The sequence below is a fragment of the Astyanax mexicanus genome, chromosome 3 (genome assembly GCF_023375975.1).
Source record: "Astyanax mexicanus isolate ESR-SI-001 chromosome 3, AstMex3_surface, whole genome shotgun sequence".
NCBI lineage: Eukaryota > Metazoa > Chordata > Actinopteri > Characiformes > Acestrorhamphidae > Astyanax > Astyanax mexicanus.
In genome coordinates this window covers 9,711,791-9,731,252 of record NC_064410.1, presented here as the reverse complement: position 1 = coordinate 9,731,252, position 19,462 = coordinate 9,711,791, and the positions used below count along the sequence as shown (strand labels likewise).

Sequence of the window (19,462 nt, the reverse complement as noted above, 5' to 3'; positions counted from 1 at the left end):
TTTTTTTTTTCAAAACCGTGCAGCCCTGATTTATTCCTTAAACATGATTTGGCCCCACCCACTGTACCATCAGAAATTTACAGCAGGGTCTCAGACTGTCTCTGCGTCTAAGGTTTGGCATGGCTTCTGGTTTTTATTCTTTTATTCGAGCTCATGTGATCAGTAGTTTGAAGATTGACCAACTGATCAAAACTTGTAGCTGTGCTGCAATTCTTTGTGGATAAGGTTTGAGACCCCTGATCTAGGATGTCTAAGGGTGCTTTCACACCTGAAAGTCCGCTCCGTGGTCCGAACCAAGGTTCATGTGTTTGCTACATTGTATATATTTGGTCCGCTTATTTTTGTTTTCACACTGCAGTTTAAGGAGCGCACCAAAGACCTTTGTGTGATACTCCTACATCCTTTAATTGTCACTTACGTATTGATGCGTTTTCCTTAACTCGACGATGATTGGTTTTAGAAGAACATGCGTCTGACTTTGGCGTGTTGACAATTCAGCGGGTGGTTCATTCAGCGGAAAGCTTTTCCAGGATAAGAATAAAATGAATTAACAGATTTATTTCGTCTCCATAGTAGTGCTGATATTGTGGTTTTTATACCAGCAGCAGCAACTTCAGGCACTTTTCACATGTTCATCGCACCAAATTTCAAACATTAAACATTTTGTATCCTCCTCGCCCCATGTGCTTCCATGGCTCATTTTCTTCTGCTGCCACTGTTGAGGAACGCCTGCTCAGCTTTCTGTAATTGGTCCGAAAGTTCGAACCATCTAAAAAAGCGCTTTCACACTGCAGGCAAACTGGACCATGGTTCAGAAGATCCTTTGGTCCTTTGGTCTGGACCGTGGTTTGCTGGCCCTTTCACACCTGCTACTTTGGTTCGGACCAAACTGAGAAGACTGAAAGTCCGGACCAAACAAGGCAGGTGTGAAAGCACCCTCAAACATAGTTTGCACAACAAATTTCTGGTGGAATTTGAGTGTGATTTGAAGACCTCTGTTTTAAAGCTTGTGTAAAATAGCTTAAAGAATAAAAAAAAGTTTATTATTGAACAATCTTGAGATCATTTCAACTTTACTGATATTGGAATGGAATTTGTTCCACTGTCTCACCTGTAATGTAAATGACACCTTGTTTATTATTTATCTGTGTTTGTGCATGTGTGTGTGTGTGTAAAGCACAATACACAACGAGAGCTCGTATTTATACAAAAGCCAACAAAATGGAGCTTTATTTAGTGAAGGAGGGTCGTTAGTGTCTACGCTGTTCCACCCTGTTATTCACACTGGAACACCTTTACCTGCGCACAATACAAAAGAGCATACAGCGAGTACGCAACACAACAAAACACACATCACGTCAGAGAGAAGAGGAACAAAACAATTAATAGAGAAAAAAAAAAACAAAATACCAGCAAATATAAATAGATCTGTAATATATAACAAGCTCCGCCCACTGTAGGATGCAGGCCCTAAAATTGAGTTTCTGTATTTTTTATTATAATACGACTAAATAAAGACAGAAAAAGGTCAAAATCAGAGGAAAAAATAAGTAAAAAGAGAGTTAAAACATCAGTTAAATAAACAGCCTGTCAAATAAACCTCGCGCCAAACAGCGGTTTTCAGATTGTGTGGGCTCCATGTATGTACACGACCATATATGACTGTACACCAACCAGCCAAAACATTAACACCACCTGCCTAATATCGAGCTTGAGGTGTGCTGTGATACCTGTACCAAGACTAACGTTACAGTAGTAAGTTGTAAGGGGGTGGAGCCTAGACGAGCTGACTGTTCACTCACTCCCTAATATATATCCAATCCATAACAGGAGCCACTGAAACCAGATCACAACAAGTGTTAATCACAGCACCTGTCAGTGGTGCTAATGTTATGGCCGATCAGTATATATCTACATATCTAATTACATTACACGTCATTATCATCATAGTTATTATTTGTTTTTAATTATTGCATTCTCTGATACGTCTCATATTTGTGGCACTTGTGAATGTAATGTTCACATTATTGACCTGCTTTAGTACACAGTATATTGGTATATCTATCTGAATTCATTTTAGGCACATGTGGTGGACAGTAAGGCAAATACATTGTAATCAATAATCATAATCATAATCACAATCGTTTGGCATCCAGTATCCTCGCTCTGTCTGTGTTTACGGTAATAAAAATACAGAAAGACAAATAAAGTCATCAGCTGTGTTACTGGACCACTGTAATATCTACACATCTATCTCCCACACTAATATACACACATCTCTGAACGTCAGTTACCAAAAGGCAGGACAGTGGTGGTGGTGCTTCAGTGTAGCTATGGCAAAACAACAACAACAACAACAACAAACAAAAAACATCATAATCATCAACAACAACAATGGTAAAGATTATAACAAAGAAATGTTTATATATTTATATAAACAAAATGGCCTCGTTTTGGTTAATAGGAAAGAATTATTAATTCATATAAAAGAAATCCCAGCTAACAAATTTTGGTTAGTATTTTTTTTTTCTAAATGTTACAACTTGGTTGTTAGAATGTTCAATCTGTCAAGTTTTCTGAATGTTGTACTTTTTGGTAAAGTTTTTAAATGTTCTGGTAACTTGGCTGCAATGTCACTTGTATCAGTGTTTTTATTTTTTACTTTGACTGACTCAAGGGGGGTGCAGGAGGGCAGGGGGGGCCCCCCCCTCTGGTGTCCCAATGGTTGAAAGATCAATAAATCATAACGATATCCTTCTAGATTAAAATATTTTATAATGTGTTTTAATGAGTGCCCATCTATTGGTGCCACTGTGAAGCAAGTTTTGTGCCACCCCTACTAGACAGTGTCCCAAAGGTGTCCTTTCCAGGAGAGGAAATGGGATGCCTATGGTACTACAGGTGAGAGAAGATGATGAAGTGCCCAGTTAGGTGCTCCTCTGCAGAAGGAGTGCCATGGCAGTGGATTAAATGTGATGTGATGCTCTATAGTAGCCCTCACAATGGAATAAACTGTATTTGATGGTACATGACTTGTAGATAGCTGTTAGTGCAAATGCAAAAAAAGCATTTCAGAAACATCCTGTAAACTTTTCCAGCTAAAAGTAACACTGATACTGAAGTGCTGTTGTAGCGACGTTAGCAGAACATTTACAAATGTTAAACAAAAATGTTGTTCTAAGAACTCCAAGAAAACTTGACAGATTGAACGTTCTAATAACCTTTGAGAGATTTAGAAAAAGTTCTACTAACAAAAAATTGTTAGCTGGGATGATGGCGTAACTGTACAGGTGAGATGGTCAGTCCGGGTGGGTGGAGCCAGTGCTCCGTCCGGTCAGTGCTGGAGAAAATACCGCCGCTCCAAATCCGGCCAAACTGCAGCGGAACAAATGGACCATCGGGCTGAGGGGAGGGAGGATGGATTTGGGGGCAAGAAGGGGCTTGGCATTATGAAGAGGGGCGTGTCTAACACAAGTAGGCTAACAGTGCTGCTGCTGGGCTTCCCTGTCTGAAAAGTTTTGGTCTCAAAACTTTGGTGAGGAACACAAGCTAAAATTGCAGCGGTTATAAGATGAGCTGTGTTCAGTATTTATGGCCTATAAGTGTGTGTGTGTGTGTGCTTGAGTGTGTTTGAGTTGGCTGGAAAGTGAATATTTACTCTGTACATAAATATTTCAGCAGTAACTATAATTTTTTACTCTTTCCCCCAAACCTAGTCATGTTTGGCAGAGATGTTTTATTCAGGCAGTCGGAACAAAATCCTGGGGCAAATTTATACTCTCCGGATTTGGCTTTGCCACCTTTTATGTTTGATGTCTGAAATTTAACCTTTAGCTATCTTTAACTCTCTTGCTAAGAGCTAAATTTACTAATACTCTGCATATTGGAAGAAAACATGTCAGAAATCTTATAATCCAATCTATTAGAGATTATTGCAGTTAGAATGAAGCTAATTGGTGAATAGAATGCAGTCTTCCATATCTTGTTAGCTGCATTAGCGTCACAGCTCAAGTGGAGTTTAACTTCAGTCAGACTGTAGTCACAGGCCTCCCTATTTACTTTAGCTAGGTGGAGCAATAATGAGGCGAATGTGGGCGGGCCTGATGGGAGGGGTTTGTAGGAAATGTGTAGCTGAATGAGGCCTTTCAATTCATTATGGGCATTTATCATGAGTAGAGTTTTGATTACACTGAATGCTTGAGAATGCAGCTGTAGGCTGTTTTTTAATTTAACTGGGTTTGTAAGGTACAGAATGGTGGAGGTAGTGGGTTGTTTGTTTAAGCAGTAGTGTGTGTTTAAGCAGTTTGTATGTTTGGGGTGGTTAAATGGTATTGCAGATAGGGTAGGGTTTTAGTTCTTGACTGCTGTGGCACATCAGACAGTTTCTCAATGGTTGCTAAGCCATTGAGATTATATCTTCGGTGATTGCAAGAGTGTTAAGCTTATTTTTATGGTGTTCTGATTGTTGATAAACTGTTCATGTGGTTGCTATGGTATTGGAAGTGGCTGCTAGGATGTTCACATGCCTCCTGTGCTGGTGGTGCTAGGCATTTGTGACATCGAGTTTTATAGTTTTCTGGTTGTTGATATGTGGTTGCTAAGGTATAGCAGGGGGCTGCAAGGACGTTCATAAGTGGTAACTGTGGTTTAAATTCAGTTATGGTAGTATTTTAGGTGGTCTTTAAGGTTTTGTGGTATTCTTAGATGACTCTTAATGGATTGCTAAGAGCTTGAAAAACTTGAGATTTCTGTTGGTAGCTTAAAAACAAAGAGTCAAACATCAGACACCAAACAGAATTGATTCAAGAAACTTGATAGTTTTGATTTAAGATGTTTTAAATTTTTATCACATTTAAAAGTGTATTAATCTAAAACACTGACCCCACTCTGCTACCTAGTGTGTAATAGTGTGTGGTATGAGTTACACTGTTACCCCTATAAGTGACCAGTTCTCCATGCCGCCCTTGCTCTTGTTTTAATGCATAAATCAAGTCCAGTTCCTCCTCTTCATTCATCATCACCATCATCATCACCATCATCACCATTACCATATCTACCCCATGCAATAGTCTGTGACAGGGTGTGTGTGATTGTGGTGTATAAGAGTTGCTCCCACATTGAAGCCTTTCAGCTCCCATTCAGTCAAGAATTTCCATCATCTTCATCATCATCACCATTATCACCATAATCATCAAGCTTACGCCCCTGTGTTAGTGTCCGTCTCTGGCGGATTGTGTTCATGTGTATGGGGGCGTGTCTGTCATGGTCGAGAGAGGGTGGTGTACACCGGCTGCTCCCAGTGGGTGGGGCTGTGTGACTGGGGGCCGGAGGCGGGGTCAGTGATGGCAGTGTAAAGAGGTCGCTGGGCGGGGCCCATGTAAGAAAAGGCGGAGTAAAGGCCAGAGGCCTGGCTGGAGTGGGCATAGTAGGAGCTGGAAGCTTGATGATCGGCGTAATCAGCGAATGGCGCCGCTCTGGTGGCCAGCGAAGGGAATGCAGAGCTGTAGTGTGGCAGGCTCAGCGGTGTGTAGGTCACATGAGACCCTGTGGGCGTGGCTTCACTGGAAAAATGGGTCTCACTCTTGATCTGCGTCTTCCCACCACTATCCGAGCCCAAGTGCTGCTGCTGTTTGGACAGCCAGGTAGCCGAGTGACCGCTGGCTGCTGCCAATGCTGAGGAGATCCCGTAGGAGTAGGGGGTGGTGCTTGAGCTGGCAGATGCCCCCGAGCCCTGCTGGTGGTGGCCATTGGGTGGCAGATACTGGTCAAACTCATTAACATCGAAGGGCTCCATGTTGGCCATCACCTCATGGCTAATCTCGCCAATGTCTACGTTTCCGAAGTCGATGTGTGGTTTGCCGCCTCCGGAAGCAGAGGAAGAGGCGGAACTTCCATCTGACCCCACTCCCAGAGCACTCCGGCTGCTGGCCCCGCCCTCTCTCTTCCCCTCACCTGATTTGCCGCCTTGAAGCTCTGTTTTGGGAGTGGTGGGAGGAGTTGGGGGGCTGTGGTTTGGACCTGGATCAATAGACAACATTTTAAAATGAGTTTTTCGATCATATGAACATTACAAAGGATTAAAGAGCGCCCTCTATTGTTCCTGTAGTGTACTGCAGTCTGTCAGAATGATTGTGTGGATCATATGAACATTTCTGGACACTATAGAGTGCCTCTTGTGCTTCATATAATGTATTACAGTGTCACAATAAAGGTGTGGAATATATAAACATTATATGTTTACATCATATGAACTTACACATGCTGTATAGTATTACATTCTGACAGAATGAATGTGTTGATCATATGAACATTTCTAAACACTATAGAGCGCCACCCTGTGCTTCCTGTAGTGTATTGTGTCAAAATGAGCTTGTGGATCATATGAACATTATAAAGAGTTATTGAGCACTTCCTATTGTATATAACAGTGTGTCAGGATAAAAATTTGAACCATAAGAACATTTCAGAGCATTTCAGATGTGTATTTTAATGGAATATTCAATGTCAATTGTTTAAGATGTCAACAGCTTGACAGTACATATGTCCTTGGACGTACATCCTTTTTTGTAATGCAGTTTTCCCCTATTTGAGTCCGGAGGATCCCATGCTCTGCACATTTTTGTGTTTTCCCCTAATCTAATGCACCTGATTCTGCTCATCATCTAATTATCAGGGACTGTATGAGCTGGGTCAGGCAAGCAACAGCAGGACAGCAGAAGAATGTGCAGAGCATCAGGTCTCCAGAATTGGGACCAGTAACCATTATATTGTGAAAAATGTTTAACTGAGTTTTGTTTAGCCTCAGTTTGAGCCTTGTATAGTTGTTGGGAATGTCTGGATCCAGTGTAGAAACCAGTAGAGAAAACAAGAGGGTGTTATGCATTAAATGTCTGTCTTTGGTTTTATATCAGTTGGGGATGATTGTCATTTTTATATTCTGATGTGAATTCCTGTTTTTGAATTATTATTGTCAACTGAATTGTAGAAACCAAATTTTAGACTTGTTTTAGACTATTGATGATGTTATGCTGCAGATTATTTTTGACTACTTTTAAAAGGTCTAGCTTTGTCTACAGTTTCAGATTTTTAACAGAAGTTATTCTGGCTAATGTAGGATTTGCCCTATAAGTACAACTGTATTTCTACTGCATTTCTGCTGTATTTTTCCGTGCATCCACTGTGTGGTGAACTGTCCAATGGCTGTGTGAGCAGAGCCTGTGCCTCACCTGAAGCATGAGGGTGGTGTCCATCTGCCAGAGGAGACCCTGCCCCTCCTCCATGGGCCACCTCCAAGTGGAGGCTCTTGTAATGTGATTGGCTGTGGCTGACCTCGGAGTCCGTGTGGCCGTCCTGCTCGGAGCTGGACCCGGGTTTGCCGTTCTTGCGTCTGCGGGGCTGGTACTTATACTCTGGGTAATCTTTCTTATGCTGCTTCCTCAGACGCTCCGCCTCCTCAATAAACGGCCTCTTATCGTTCTCGTTCAGGAGCCTGGGACACACAATCAAACACAAATCCTTTATTATTTAGTACGGTAACAAATACAAATCACTGTACTCAGTGTGGAGAAATATTCAATATTATATGCTCTCTCAAAACCAAGTGCTGTATTCTGCACATAGAATATAGGTATATAGGTATATTATTTCATACACACCTATATAACTTCTGTTCAGTTTTTGCTAATAGTATGTGATATATGCATATATATAAAAAGTTGTTCAGTTTTTCTTGTTCTTGATCCTTCTTTTCTCTTGCAGCACATTATATTGTACAGATTTCCCAATATAATACACAAAAATTTAATAACGTGACACTGTAGTGCTGGTCTGGTGTAGTATGAAAGTTTAAAATGCTGTGTATCAGTCTGTGACTGAAGCTTCACTCGCTCCAGTTCTGCTGTATGTCTCTGTTAACTAACAAGCTGAATCAGGCCATTACAGCACACACAAACTCACAAACCCACACACACACACACAAACTTGCGTTGTGTGTGTTTGGAGGCGGTGTTGACCGTTGGGCCGGTCAGTACTGGTGCTGGTGAGGATTTTCCTCGTGAGCCACTGCTGTTCGCATTAATCTGGCCAGGCTGGACTGTGTTTGGTCCAGCGTGCTTAACGTTCCCAGAGAGGTCACTGAGAGTGTGTGTGTGTGGGTGTGTGTGTGCATGTGTGAGCCAAACACTCCTCTGTCCGTCCTGCTTCAGTGCCAGCCCTGTTTACCCCCCAAAACAACAGCAACAGCGGCCCCTCAGTGTGAGTGTGTGTGTTTGTGTGTTTTGTGTGTGTGTGTGTGTGTGTGTAATGAACTGTTTCAATCCTCCAGACCCTCCTGACCCAAATTATACACTGCAACTCTCGTCATTAATTACACTAGTCCTCAACATTCTGTTCAGTTTCTTTGTAAAAAAAAATATTTTTAGGAGATTTTTTATTGTTTATTAACTGTCACTATATTACATTATATGGACAAAAGTATTGGGACACTTCCTCATTAATTGTTTCTTTTTAAATTAAGGCTATTTAAAAATAGTTTATTCTGCTTTTGTTGAAGTAACTGTCTCTACTGTTCACAGAAGACTTTCTGCTAGACTTTTAAGAAGACTTTGGAGCTGAAAAGAGCTGAGCTTTAGTGAGGTCAGAAAGTTACATGTTGATAAGCATCACACCTCATTCCCAGTTCCCCAACTCCAAATCCAAAAGTTTTGGATGGAGCACCATCATTCTAGAGACAGGGACACAGTTCTACTTCTCCTTAGCTTAATGCTGATGGCTTTATTACCTTCTAGCCCTCATGTTGTTGTTCCAGGGTGTCCTATTCTATTGGCAGTATTTCTCTACAGGGACTAGACAAGCTCTGTGTGTTTCTGTATGCATTTGCACATATGTGTCAGCAATGACTGCAACTTAAAGTAGCTGAATGCAGCAGCATTCATTAGAAGTGGTGTCCAGAATCTACCCTATTTTGGACATACAGTGAAGTGTGTGATGCATTTTGAACAATAACAGAATTAAAAGAACTAAAATAACAAATCAAATCGGAAGAAATTATAATTAATTAATTATTAATGCAGATTTGACCTTGGACCTCACCTCCACAGTTTACCCAATGTCTTGCTGAGCTCTGCGTTGTGCAGGTGCGGGTACTGGTCAGCCAGTTTCCGGCGTGCCGCCTGCGCCCACACCATGAAGGCGTTCATCGGCCTCTTGACGTGTGGCTTGCTCTTGCTGCCCGAGTTGACACGGACTGGCATGGGCACCAGCGTCCAGTCGTAGCCGTTCAGAACCTGGCTGACTGCCTCACGAATCCCAATAGGGAAGCGGTCGTCCTCTTCTTCTGCTTTCGGGAGGCCGCCAGGCACCCTGGAGGCATCCTCGCCACTCAGCTGCGCCTGTCCACCGGGCAGAGGTGAGTCGCCTCCACCCGTGGCGTGGGACGAGTGGCCGGGGGACATGGAATGACCATCATCTGAGACTCCTGGACTCATCTCCACCTCAGACAGACTCTGCTCCTCTCCGGACATCTTCACTCACTCACTCTCTCTCTTTCTCTCTGTTTAGGGACAGAACTCCACAGGGCTGCTGGACTGTCGTCCTCTCTGTCTGACCTCTGTCCTCAGCTGGACAACGCTCACTTGGTTTGGAGGCTAAATCAAGGGCTTTGTGTTTAATCTGTGTTGTTTTGTGTCTCTAAACCCTTCACTGGGCTGATCTGGCCATGCGGGCGACTCTGTTTCCCCGTAAAGACCTTTCCATTCGGGTGACTCAGTCACCTACCCTGAAAAAAGGCAGCAGAAAGAAGTTTAAATTAACTCAAATAGATTAAACTCAGTGGAAACTGTTCAGACAGATTTCAGGAGTGGGTGATATTAAAAATATACCGTGACAAGCCAAAAAGAAACATTGAATTTGATAAGAAAACCAGATGAACATGATGAACATAGCCAAACTGCCCCCCTAGTTCAGGGAATAAGGCTAAGAGACTAAGAATGTATGGCAAAGCAACCCTTATGCCTTATATTAAGTTTCGGACAATGTTCATCCCACACTATCTGGGTCTAGGTCATAGATAAATAAGGAATCCCAATTAAAGTATCAGTTGTTTCTGGCATAAAAAACAAACATTGACAAAAGCGTGTTTATGATTACTGTCCATTGTCATAAAATCTTATAGAGATGTCATGTTGCTTTTAGACACTATATTTAGTGCATATTTATTTGTTACCTAACAATATGTATTCCCTGACAATATCCAGCAAAATGTTCAGGACTATAGGGTAGTGCACTAGGTCAGTGTTTTCCCTAATCAATCAAACAAAAAACGAATTCAAGTTTGGTCAGTTCAAATTGTATGCTTTTATTCTATTAAATATTGTATATATTTTCTTTAAACATCAAGCCTGTGAAAGCTTTTTTAGATTTTATAAAGTAGTGATAATATCGGGTGACACATTTTTGCACTTAATGTTTTTACAATGACTAAAATTCAATGATGTAGTAATGTGTTATAAACAATCCTTTATTACAGTAAAAAAGTAAGAAATTCTCTTTTAGTAGTCTTTTATTTTTTCGATACAAATGACAAATGAAGAATCAAAACCTTGTATTACTTATTGTGTTTGTTTTGAGTTTACAGTTTTAATACTTTAATAATTAATATTTATTCTTACATTGTTTTTACACTATTGTGATATTATTTGAAATATTAAAGAGTTTATATATGATACATAAAAGTCAATGTAATGTCTTTCCATAAACTAGCAGTTAGATTTCTGTTAAAGTCGAGCGTCTAGACTGTTTACACGTGACGTCACAAGCTTTCTGGAAGGGTTGAGGGTCTATGTGTTTCAGTAAATCTGGTCATTTTTATAACGTAATTAGGCCACTCATTTTTTGATAGCGTCTGCTGGGAAAGGGGGGCGGGCATTCCAGTGCGCTAGGCTAATATATTTAGTCACGCTACAAAATGGCTGACTAGATTGACTGGAATGTTGGGACACTTCAGCCCTTCAGGAAACATCAAAAACAAACTACACTCTCCATCTTCATGCGGTAGCATTAAGCTAACAAACAAAGCTACTGACTGCAAAAGCAAAACGTAGTAAAAGTAGTGTATCAGTGCACAGAGACTGACACTATGTTACACAGTCAAAAAGCCTCCAACGTTTAGACTGTAGTTAAGATGTTTACACAGTTACAGCAGCTGTTAGCGTAGCGGGAGAGTCGTGTAGTGATCTGGGGAATGATTTGAGGTGGCCATCACTCAGCACCCACCTTAGCATCTAATACAGAGCTACAGAGTGTTCTGGTGAGGCAGAGCGACCGCCACGAGTGCACCGGCAGGCCCGACTAAATGAATTCATAATTCATTTGAGTTTTTAGGGCCACGTCGCAATCACATGGTGGCGTCAATTTGCCCCGGCCGCCGCGGTGCACGCGTGTGTGTGAGTGTGTGTGTGTTATTCTAGCTTAGGCCTGTCTCCCGCTAACAAGCTACTGTTTAAGGTTTGGCAGTTATTGCAAGCTCCCCGGAGGGAGAGTGCTGGAATAATCCGCGTCCGCAGCAGCACAGGGCCCCGCTTCATACCCACCCGGCTGGGTAAACACGCGGGCGGGCCGCTGCAGGAAACACTAACCACGCGCCCGTGTGAGTGAGTGAGTGTGTGTGTGTGTTAGCGCCACTGAATCGGTCACTGTTCGCTGGTCAAGTCCTAAACTGTAGCTTTTTGCGTGGCTACATGCTACTTTGCTCCTTCCAGGTCCATTACAGCTATTTATTTGAAGCTATTTAATTTTAGCTAGATGATATTGTTTACCCTTAAAGCGTTTTTACACACTTAATATAACAATATTATCTGTTGTTCTATCTAATTGGAAAAAAAAACAGGATTTTCTTATTTAAAAAAAAATTAATTCAGAATTAAAATGGTTGTACTGAAATATTTGGATATTTAAACCTTCTATACGTATAAACACACTTAAAACAATATAATCTGCTGTTATACCTAATTAAAACTATGTAAATTACTAAATTAAAAACACCATGCCTTCACAATTAGCTTCATCCTAGCTTCATTAGCTTTCAAATGCATGTTCTGTAGTGTCAACAAAACAGTTACCTAGCAAATAAGAAGTTATTATACTTGTTAATTTTTAAGTATAATACTTTACTTAAATATTTGAACAATATCTGAAAAAGTTTTACCTCAGAAATAGGCAATGCACAACTGCTAACCGCAAATTTGTCTATTTTTATACACAGTAACACATTTAAAACGTCATGCAAAACACAGAATGCTTACCCACTAGCTAATTAGCCTAGCTAGACTAGCCTAGCACATATGTAAATACATATAATTACCAGTTAATTTGCCAATATTAGCTGAAAGTGAACTAAGTTATAACTTTCTGTACAACTACACTGTACATTACTCATTTAACATTTTACAGCTTGGTTTGTAAGCACCTTACCTTCACATTTAGCCATAGTTTTCCCAGCATTAACGTCCTAAAGCTAGCTCTACAATGCTAACACATCTAAAAATCTAAACTATATTTAATTTCCTAGTAAAGTAACTTAGATTTAATGAAGTATTTGGAGACTTAAACATACTAGGAAACATTTACCTTAATTGAAGACAATGTGCAACTGCTAACTAACAGCTTTCTGACTGGAAAACTATCCTAGACAGACTTCAGTGAACTGAACTATTCGGTAGGTACAGCTAGCTTTTAGGTCTTCACTTTTAGCCTCACAGTTCCAGTATTAGCCTTCAAAGCTAATTGTACATATCAATACTGAACTAAAAATGTAACAAAAATCAATGAAACACAGAGAAAGCATAATATTTCTTAAATAATTCAGATGTTTACTAAAATTTACTGAGCTAGTAACACAATCTTCCCGGGAGTTATTTTTACATCACAGGTAATTAATGTAAAAAAGCTTAGTGACTAGCTAGTTGAGTAGCTATTTCATTTCACTATCAAACATCTGTAATTTGTGTCTAAGTATCTACACAGAAAAAAACTAAAATTACCGAATTCACAAATAAAATAAAACAAAATTTATTTGCTGTATTCTTAATTCTTTATACTTTTTTGTGTATATATCCATTCTATTTTTTTGCATGTTTTAGCTGCATATTTTTATGTTTTGTTTATATCTTAGAAAGTTGACAAATACTATCTAAATATATAAAAATACAATAGTATTAAATATAAAATACAATAGTATACCTAGCTTAGAAAATTTTCTGACCCTTTGGTTCTTGGAACATGTCTATTTTTTTGGCTGGTTTAAAGTGTTTTTATTTAACGTTTGTAAATAGCTGTGGCATCACTTGTATCAATGTTATTTTAATATTTGAATAAATTAATAATGGAATTATTGTCTAACTGGGAACATCCTGTGGGAAAAAAATTGTAATGTTGTGATGCAAAGCATTTTTAGGTTGCACATTTAAAAAACTTTTTTAAGTGTATAGAACATTCTTTCTGTAATTTTAGAATAACATTCCTGGAAGATTTAAACTAAACTAAACATTCTTATCTGAGATAAATGATGAGTGTTTTCTTCAATTAGATTTAAATAATTGCAAAATATTACCTTGCTTATAGTATCACAGTAGCCCCTGTATTATGATATGTATTATATTGCCAGGTTCTTGCCAATACACAGCCCTGCATCATATTATACATCTTATCAGCAGTTATCAAAGCATTTTCCTGCTATTGTCCCATGTATAACTCTGTATTCATCATATATGATAAATAACCTTTGACTTGATTTACTAGGTCATTGGGACACTGGTCTACAGCAAAAGTTGTTACACTGCAGATTAACAAAATATACACATTTCCATAACAGTAGGCTTGGTGCTAACTGTTCTATGTGGACACACCTTATGTGTGATGAATTGGTCAGTGTTCGCTTGCCTTGCTAACACTTTCACTCTGCCCTGAACTGCAACAGCTTAGCTTCATGTTTAGCCTCACAAATATCTGTATGCTAAGAGCCTGTAGCTTCCACAGCACCCCTGTCTTACAGTGTTTTTTATTAATGGTTAGGAACCGGAACTGTAGAAGCTGAATATTCAGGAATAGAGTTACCCTGCAGGCACTCTGTCCATCCACAATCACTCTTTTAATCACACCACGTAGTGAATGGATCACATCACAGAGAGCGACACCCAACACCGGCCCTTAATTAACACAGTAAAGCCCAGGAGACCGGGAACTATCCTGACCCCGCCATAATCCAGCTCATTATCAATACCAGTGTGACATAATCATTTAGATTAATATGTGTACACTCAAGCACACGTTCATAATTCCACCAATTATTCCCAAATCTGTTTTCATTAGACTGTAGCGTATTCTACTTTAGCTACAGAGTCTGCCTGCTAGTGTGTGTTGCTGGATATGGGTGTAATCTGATTGTTCTAAATGGTGTCTATTAATCAATATTATTTAAAGTATTAGATAATTTGTAGTGTGTGTGTTTGTGTGTGTTGGTTGTGTGTGTGTGTGTGTGTGTGTGTGTGTGTGTGTGTGTCCTTACTCCATGTGCTGAGAAGAACAGAGCTGCAGTGTTTAGTGGGGGTTTATTTAAAGCTGCAGAAAGACTCCAGCTTCCACTACACTATACCATCTACACTACACTACACCATCTATACTACACCATATATACAACACCATCTTTTTTGCGCTACACCATCTATACTGCATCATCTATATTACAAGATATCATCTATACTACATCAAATCATCTGTACCACATCAAATCATCTATACTACACTACACCACTTATACTACATCAAATCATCTGTACCACATCAAATCATCTATACTACACTACACCACTTATACTACATCAAATCATCTGTACCACATCAAATCATCTATACTACACTACACCACTTATACTACATCATATCATCTATACTACATCATATCATCTATACTACATCAAATTATCTATACTACATAAAATCATCTGCACTACACCATCTATACTACATCAAATCATCTATACTACAAATCCTCTACACTACCCCATCTACACTACATTACACCATCTACACTACACTACACCATCTATACTACATCAAATTATCTATACTACAAACCCTCTACACTACACCATCTACACTACACTACACCATCTATACTACACTACACCATCTACACTACATCAAATTATCTATACTACAAATCCTCTACACTACACCATCTACACTACATCAAATCATCTATACCACCTCCAATCATCTACAATAAACCATCTATACTACATCAAATCATCTAAACTACACCATCTACAACACTATCTATAGTACACCGTCTCCACTGCACTACACTATATATACTACACCATCTATATATCACAATACCATCTATAGTACACCATCTACATTAAAAGATGACATCTATACTACATCAAAATATCTTTACTACATCAAATTGTCTATACTACACGACACCATTTATACTACATTAAATCATCTATACTACATCAAATTATCTATACTACACTACACCATTTATACTACATCAAATTATCTATATCACATCAAATCATCTACACTACACCATCTATACTACATCAAATCATCTATACTACATCAAATCATCTATACTAAACTACACCATCTAGACTAAACTACTCTATTTATACTACATCACATCAACTACACTACACAATCTATACTACATAACATCAACTATACTACACTACACCATCTACACAACACTGTCTACACTACATTACACAATATATACTACACCATCTACATAACACTACACCATATATACTACACCATCTACACTACACTACACCATCTATACTACATCTATACTGCACCATCTATACTACACTACACAATCCACACTACACTACACCATTCACACTACACTACACCATCTACACTACTTTACAACATGGATACTATGCCATCTACACAACAGTACACATTCTACTCTACATTAGACCAACTGTACTTCACATTGCATACTGCATTACATTATTTATACTACATTACAGCATCTATACTACATTAAATATTCTACACTACACCACAATATCTATATTATACTACACCATCTATACTATACTACAGCATCTGTATTATACTACACTATCTATACTATACTATACTACACCATCTATATTATAAACCATCTATTGTGTATTACAAAATGTATTGTAGAGTACACTATCTTTGCAACTCTAATGTGTTTATTTATTGTGCATTTACAGTGTGTTGTTGTTTACTGTTTATTTATTGTATGCTGTTGTTGTTTATTCAGCTGTATTGGACTGTGACCCTGCTCTGTGTCTCGCGCTCCGCTGGGTAATTCTAGAATTATGTGCCCCTAATTCCTGCATGCCAGCTACCAAATCTGCACCCCCCACCACCCTCCACCCCACCCCAGTGCGCACACACACACACACACACACACACCCACACCCACACTCAACCTCAACACGCATACACAACTTAAACACAAGCATCATACCAGAACACCATGCCAAACCTGAACACACATTCACACATAACCTGAACACACATAACCTGAACACACCAAACGTTAACCTGAACAAACAATTAACCAAACCGAAACACAAAGACACACACACACAACCTGAACACACAAAAATTCGGAACATACATTAAACCTCAACACACACAACCCGAACATGCATGCTTAAACTCTCACAGCCTGAACACACAACATATCTGAACACACACAACCTGAACACATTGAACCTGAACACATAACAAATCTGAACACACACAACATGAGCATACATCCACACACAATCTGAACACACATAACCTGAACACACACCAAACGTTAACCTGAACAAACAATTAACCAAACCGAAACACAAAGACACACACGCACAACCTGAACACAAACCAATTCTGAACATACATTAAACCTGAAAACACACAACCTGAACACACACAACTCGAACATGCATGTTTGAACTCTCACAGCCTGAACACAGAACACATCTGAACACACACAACCTGAACACATTGAACCTGAACACATAACAAATCTGAACACACTCCCAAACTGAACACACACAACCTGAGCACACAAAAACCTGAGTTCACATCAGAAAACACTCAACCTGAACACACCTAACCTGAACACACAAAAACTGAACACTTATCAGAAAACACTCAACCGGAACACACACTTAACCAAACCTGAACACAAAAACACACAAAACCTCAACAAACACAAACATCTAAACATTCATTAAACTTGAACACACACACAACCTGAACGCACATGCTTGAACACTCACAGCCTGAACACACAACACATCAGAACACAATGAACCTGAACACACACAACCTGAACACACATTCACACACAACCTAAACTCACATTTACACACAACCTGAACACACACACAACCCAAACATGCACCACATGTCAACCAACAAACACAAACACTTGAACACAAACAAACACACAACTTCAACACACACCAAGTCTGAACATTCATCAAACCTGAACACACACACAAACAACCTGAACCCACAAGCTTGAACACTCACAGCCTGAACACACAACACATCTGAACACACACGACCTAAAAACACATACAACCTGATCACACAACAAACCTGAACCCACAGCAAACCTGAACACACACAACCTATACACACAACACATCGGAACACAATGAACCTGAGCACACACACAACCTGAACACACACAACCTGAACATGCACCACATGTCAACCTGAACAAAACATCCCTACATTTATCAAACCTGAACACACACATAATCTGAACACACACAACTTGAACACACACACAACCTGAACACACACCAACCCTGAACACAAACACCGCTCGAACATACACCCAAACTGAACACACACCCAACCTGAACACACATATTACCTAAATAAACACAACATGGACACTGTCTAAATATAACTTGAACAAACATCAAACCCAAACACACTAAATCTGAACACACGCACAACCGGAACAGACAAACACGTACCAAACTACAATTCACACAACTGGAACACACAAAAACAGAACAGACACGCTAAATCCAAAAGCACACAAACAGCCAGAGAATTCACTAAATCTGAACATACACCAAACTAAACATACACACAACATGAACCCACAGACAACACACCAGAAACATACAAAACATATACACTCAAATTAAACACAGAAAAATATGCAACCAACCTAAACACACAACATTCACAAACACTTAAAAAAAAATAAAACTATGAACACACACAGATTCAAACACACCCCAGAAGTGCTCAAGTTCTCATTTTGAGTGTGTAAGCGGAGCTTCGCAGTGATCTGTCTCAGATATAATTCTCTCACTGCTCTGTTCTGTCTAAAACAAACCACTTATGTTTAAATACAAACAAAAAAACTGAAAACATTATAATTAAATGGTTTCATTAGTTCATTAATAAATTTTGTCAAAAGGATAGTAATTGAAATAATACATTTTGTTAAATGTTGCTACCAAATTAAGTATAACTCAATATAATAGAAAAAATAAAAATAAATAAACTAGAAAAAATAAAAATAAATAAATAAATGAATAAATGATGGTTTAAAATTGTATTTAGTCTCTTTATAAATCTGTTTTTAATGTCTATAAATCCGTTTAATCATCAATAAACCGTTTTTTATGTTATTATTATTATTATTATTATTATTATTATTATTATTATTATTATTATTATTATTATTATATGAATGCCTATATTATATATAATTTTGTAAAAAAAAATCCGATTCTGAATTATACTATATCAAAACGTATCCTATTACTTTTATATTAATTTTTATTCTTAAATATATTCATATTGGCTCCTCATACTGTGCGCGCTTGATTCGTAATAGCATTAAATAATAATATTAATAATAATAATAATAATAATAATAATAATAATAATAATAACAACAATAATCATAATAATAATAATAGATTAGCATTTAGGTTATTATCGCGAACTCTCTTTCTCCTCTGATTAAATCTAAATTATTAAAACTAAATTAATAATAATAAAGTTAAATAATGTGCTTACCCCGCTCTCTCTCTCTCTCTCTCTCTCTTACTCTCTCTCTCTCCCTCGCTCGCTCGCTCGCGCTCCCTCCGCTGCGCGTGTCCGTGTGCTGCTGTATGAATGCGCTCTCTGTGCTGCGCGCGGGACTTAAAGAGCGCCGTTGTGCGCGAGAGAAAAAAACAAAACAAAAAACGACCCGAGAAAAAAATAGTTCAGACCCTTAAAGCTGCAGCAGCTCTCCGCTGATAGGCTGCGGGGAAGAGCGCCCCTCGCGCTGCTAGAGCCTCGGAGATTGGCTGTCTGTTCGGAGGGGCAGGGCTTCGACAGCTAATCGGCAGCGCAGAAAGAGGCTTCGTTAATTTATGCATTTAATTATTTGAAT

At 39.0% G+C, this 19,462-nt stretch overlaps 1 protein-coding gene across 1 annotated transcript; it reads right to left on the bottom strand.

The window, feature by feature from the left end:
* Positions 1-1,196: 1,196 nt before the first annotated feature.
* Positions 1,197-19,254, bottom strand: sox10 (SRY-box transcription factor 10). The gene is made up of 4 exons (XM_007238880.4): positions 19,102-19,254; positions 9,091-9,775; positions 7,227-7,489; positions 1,197-6,018 (listed from the first exon to the last, which is right to left on the bottom strand). The coding sequence occupies exons 2-4, from the start codon at positions 9,519-9,521 to the stop codon at positions 5,261-5,263; spliced, it is 1,452 nt and encodes a 483-aa protein (XP_007238942.2). The 5' UTR covers positions 9,522-9,775; positions 19,102-19,254; the 3' UTR covers positions 1,197-5,260.
* Positions 19,255-19,462: the final 208 nt, after the last annotated feature.

What these genes read in the sequence shown, in the direction of transcription:
- sox10 (XM_007238880.4), bottom strand. Translation starts at nt 9,521, where the DNA reads ATGTCCGGAGAGGAGCAGAGTCTGTCTGAGGTGGAGATGAGTCCAGGA. An exon ending in ACATTGGGTAAACTGTGGAG is followed by an intron (nt 7,490 to 9,090) that starts GTGAGGTCCAAG and finishes TGTGTGTCCCAG; the next exon opens with GCTCCTGAACGAGAACGATA. An exon ending in ACACCACCCTCATGCTTCAG is followed by an intron (nt 6,019 to 7,226) that starts GTGAGGCACAGG and finishes CTATTGATCCAG; the next exon opens with GTCCAAACCACAGCCCCCCA.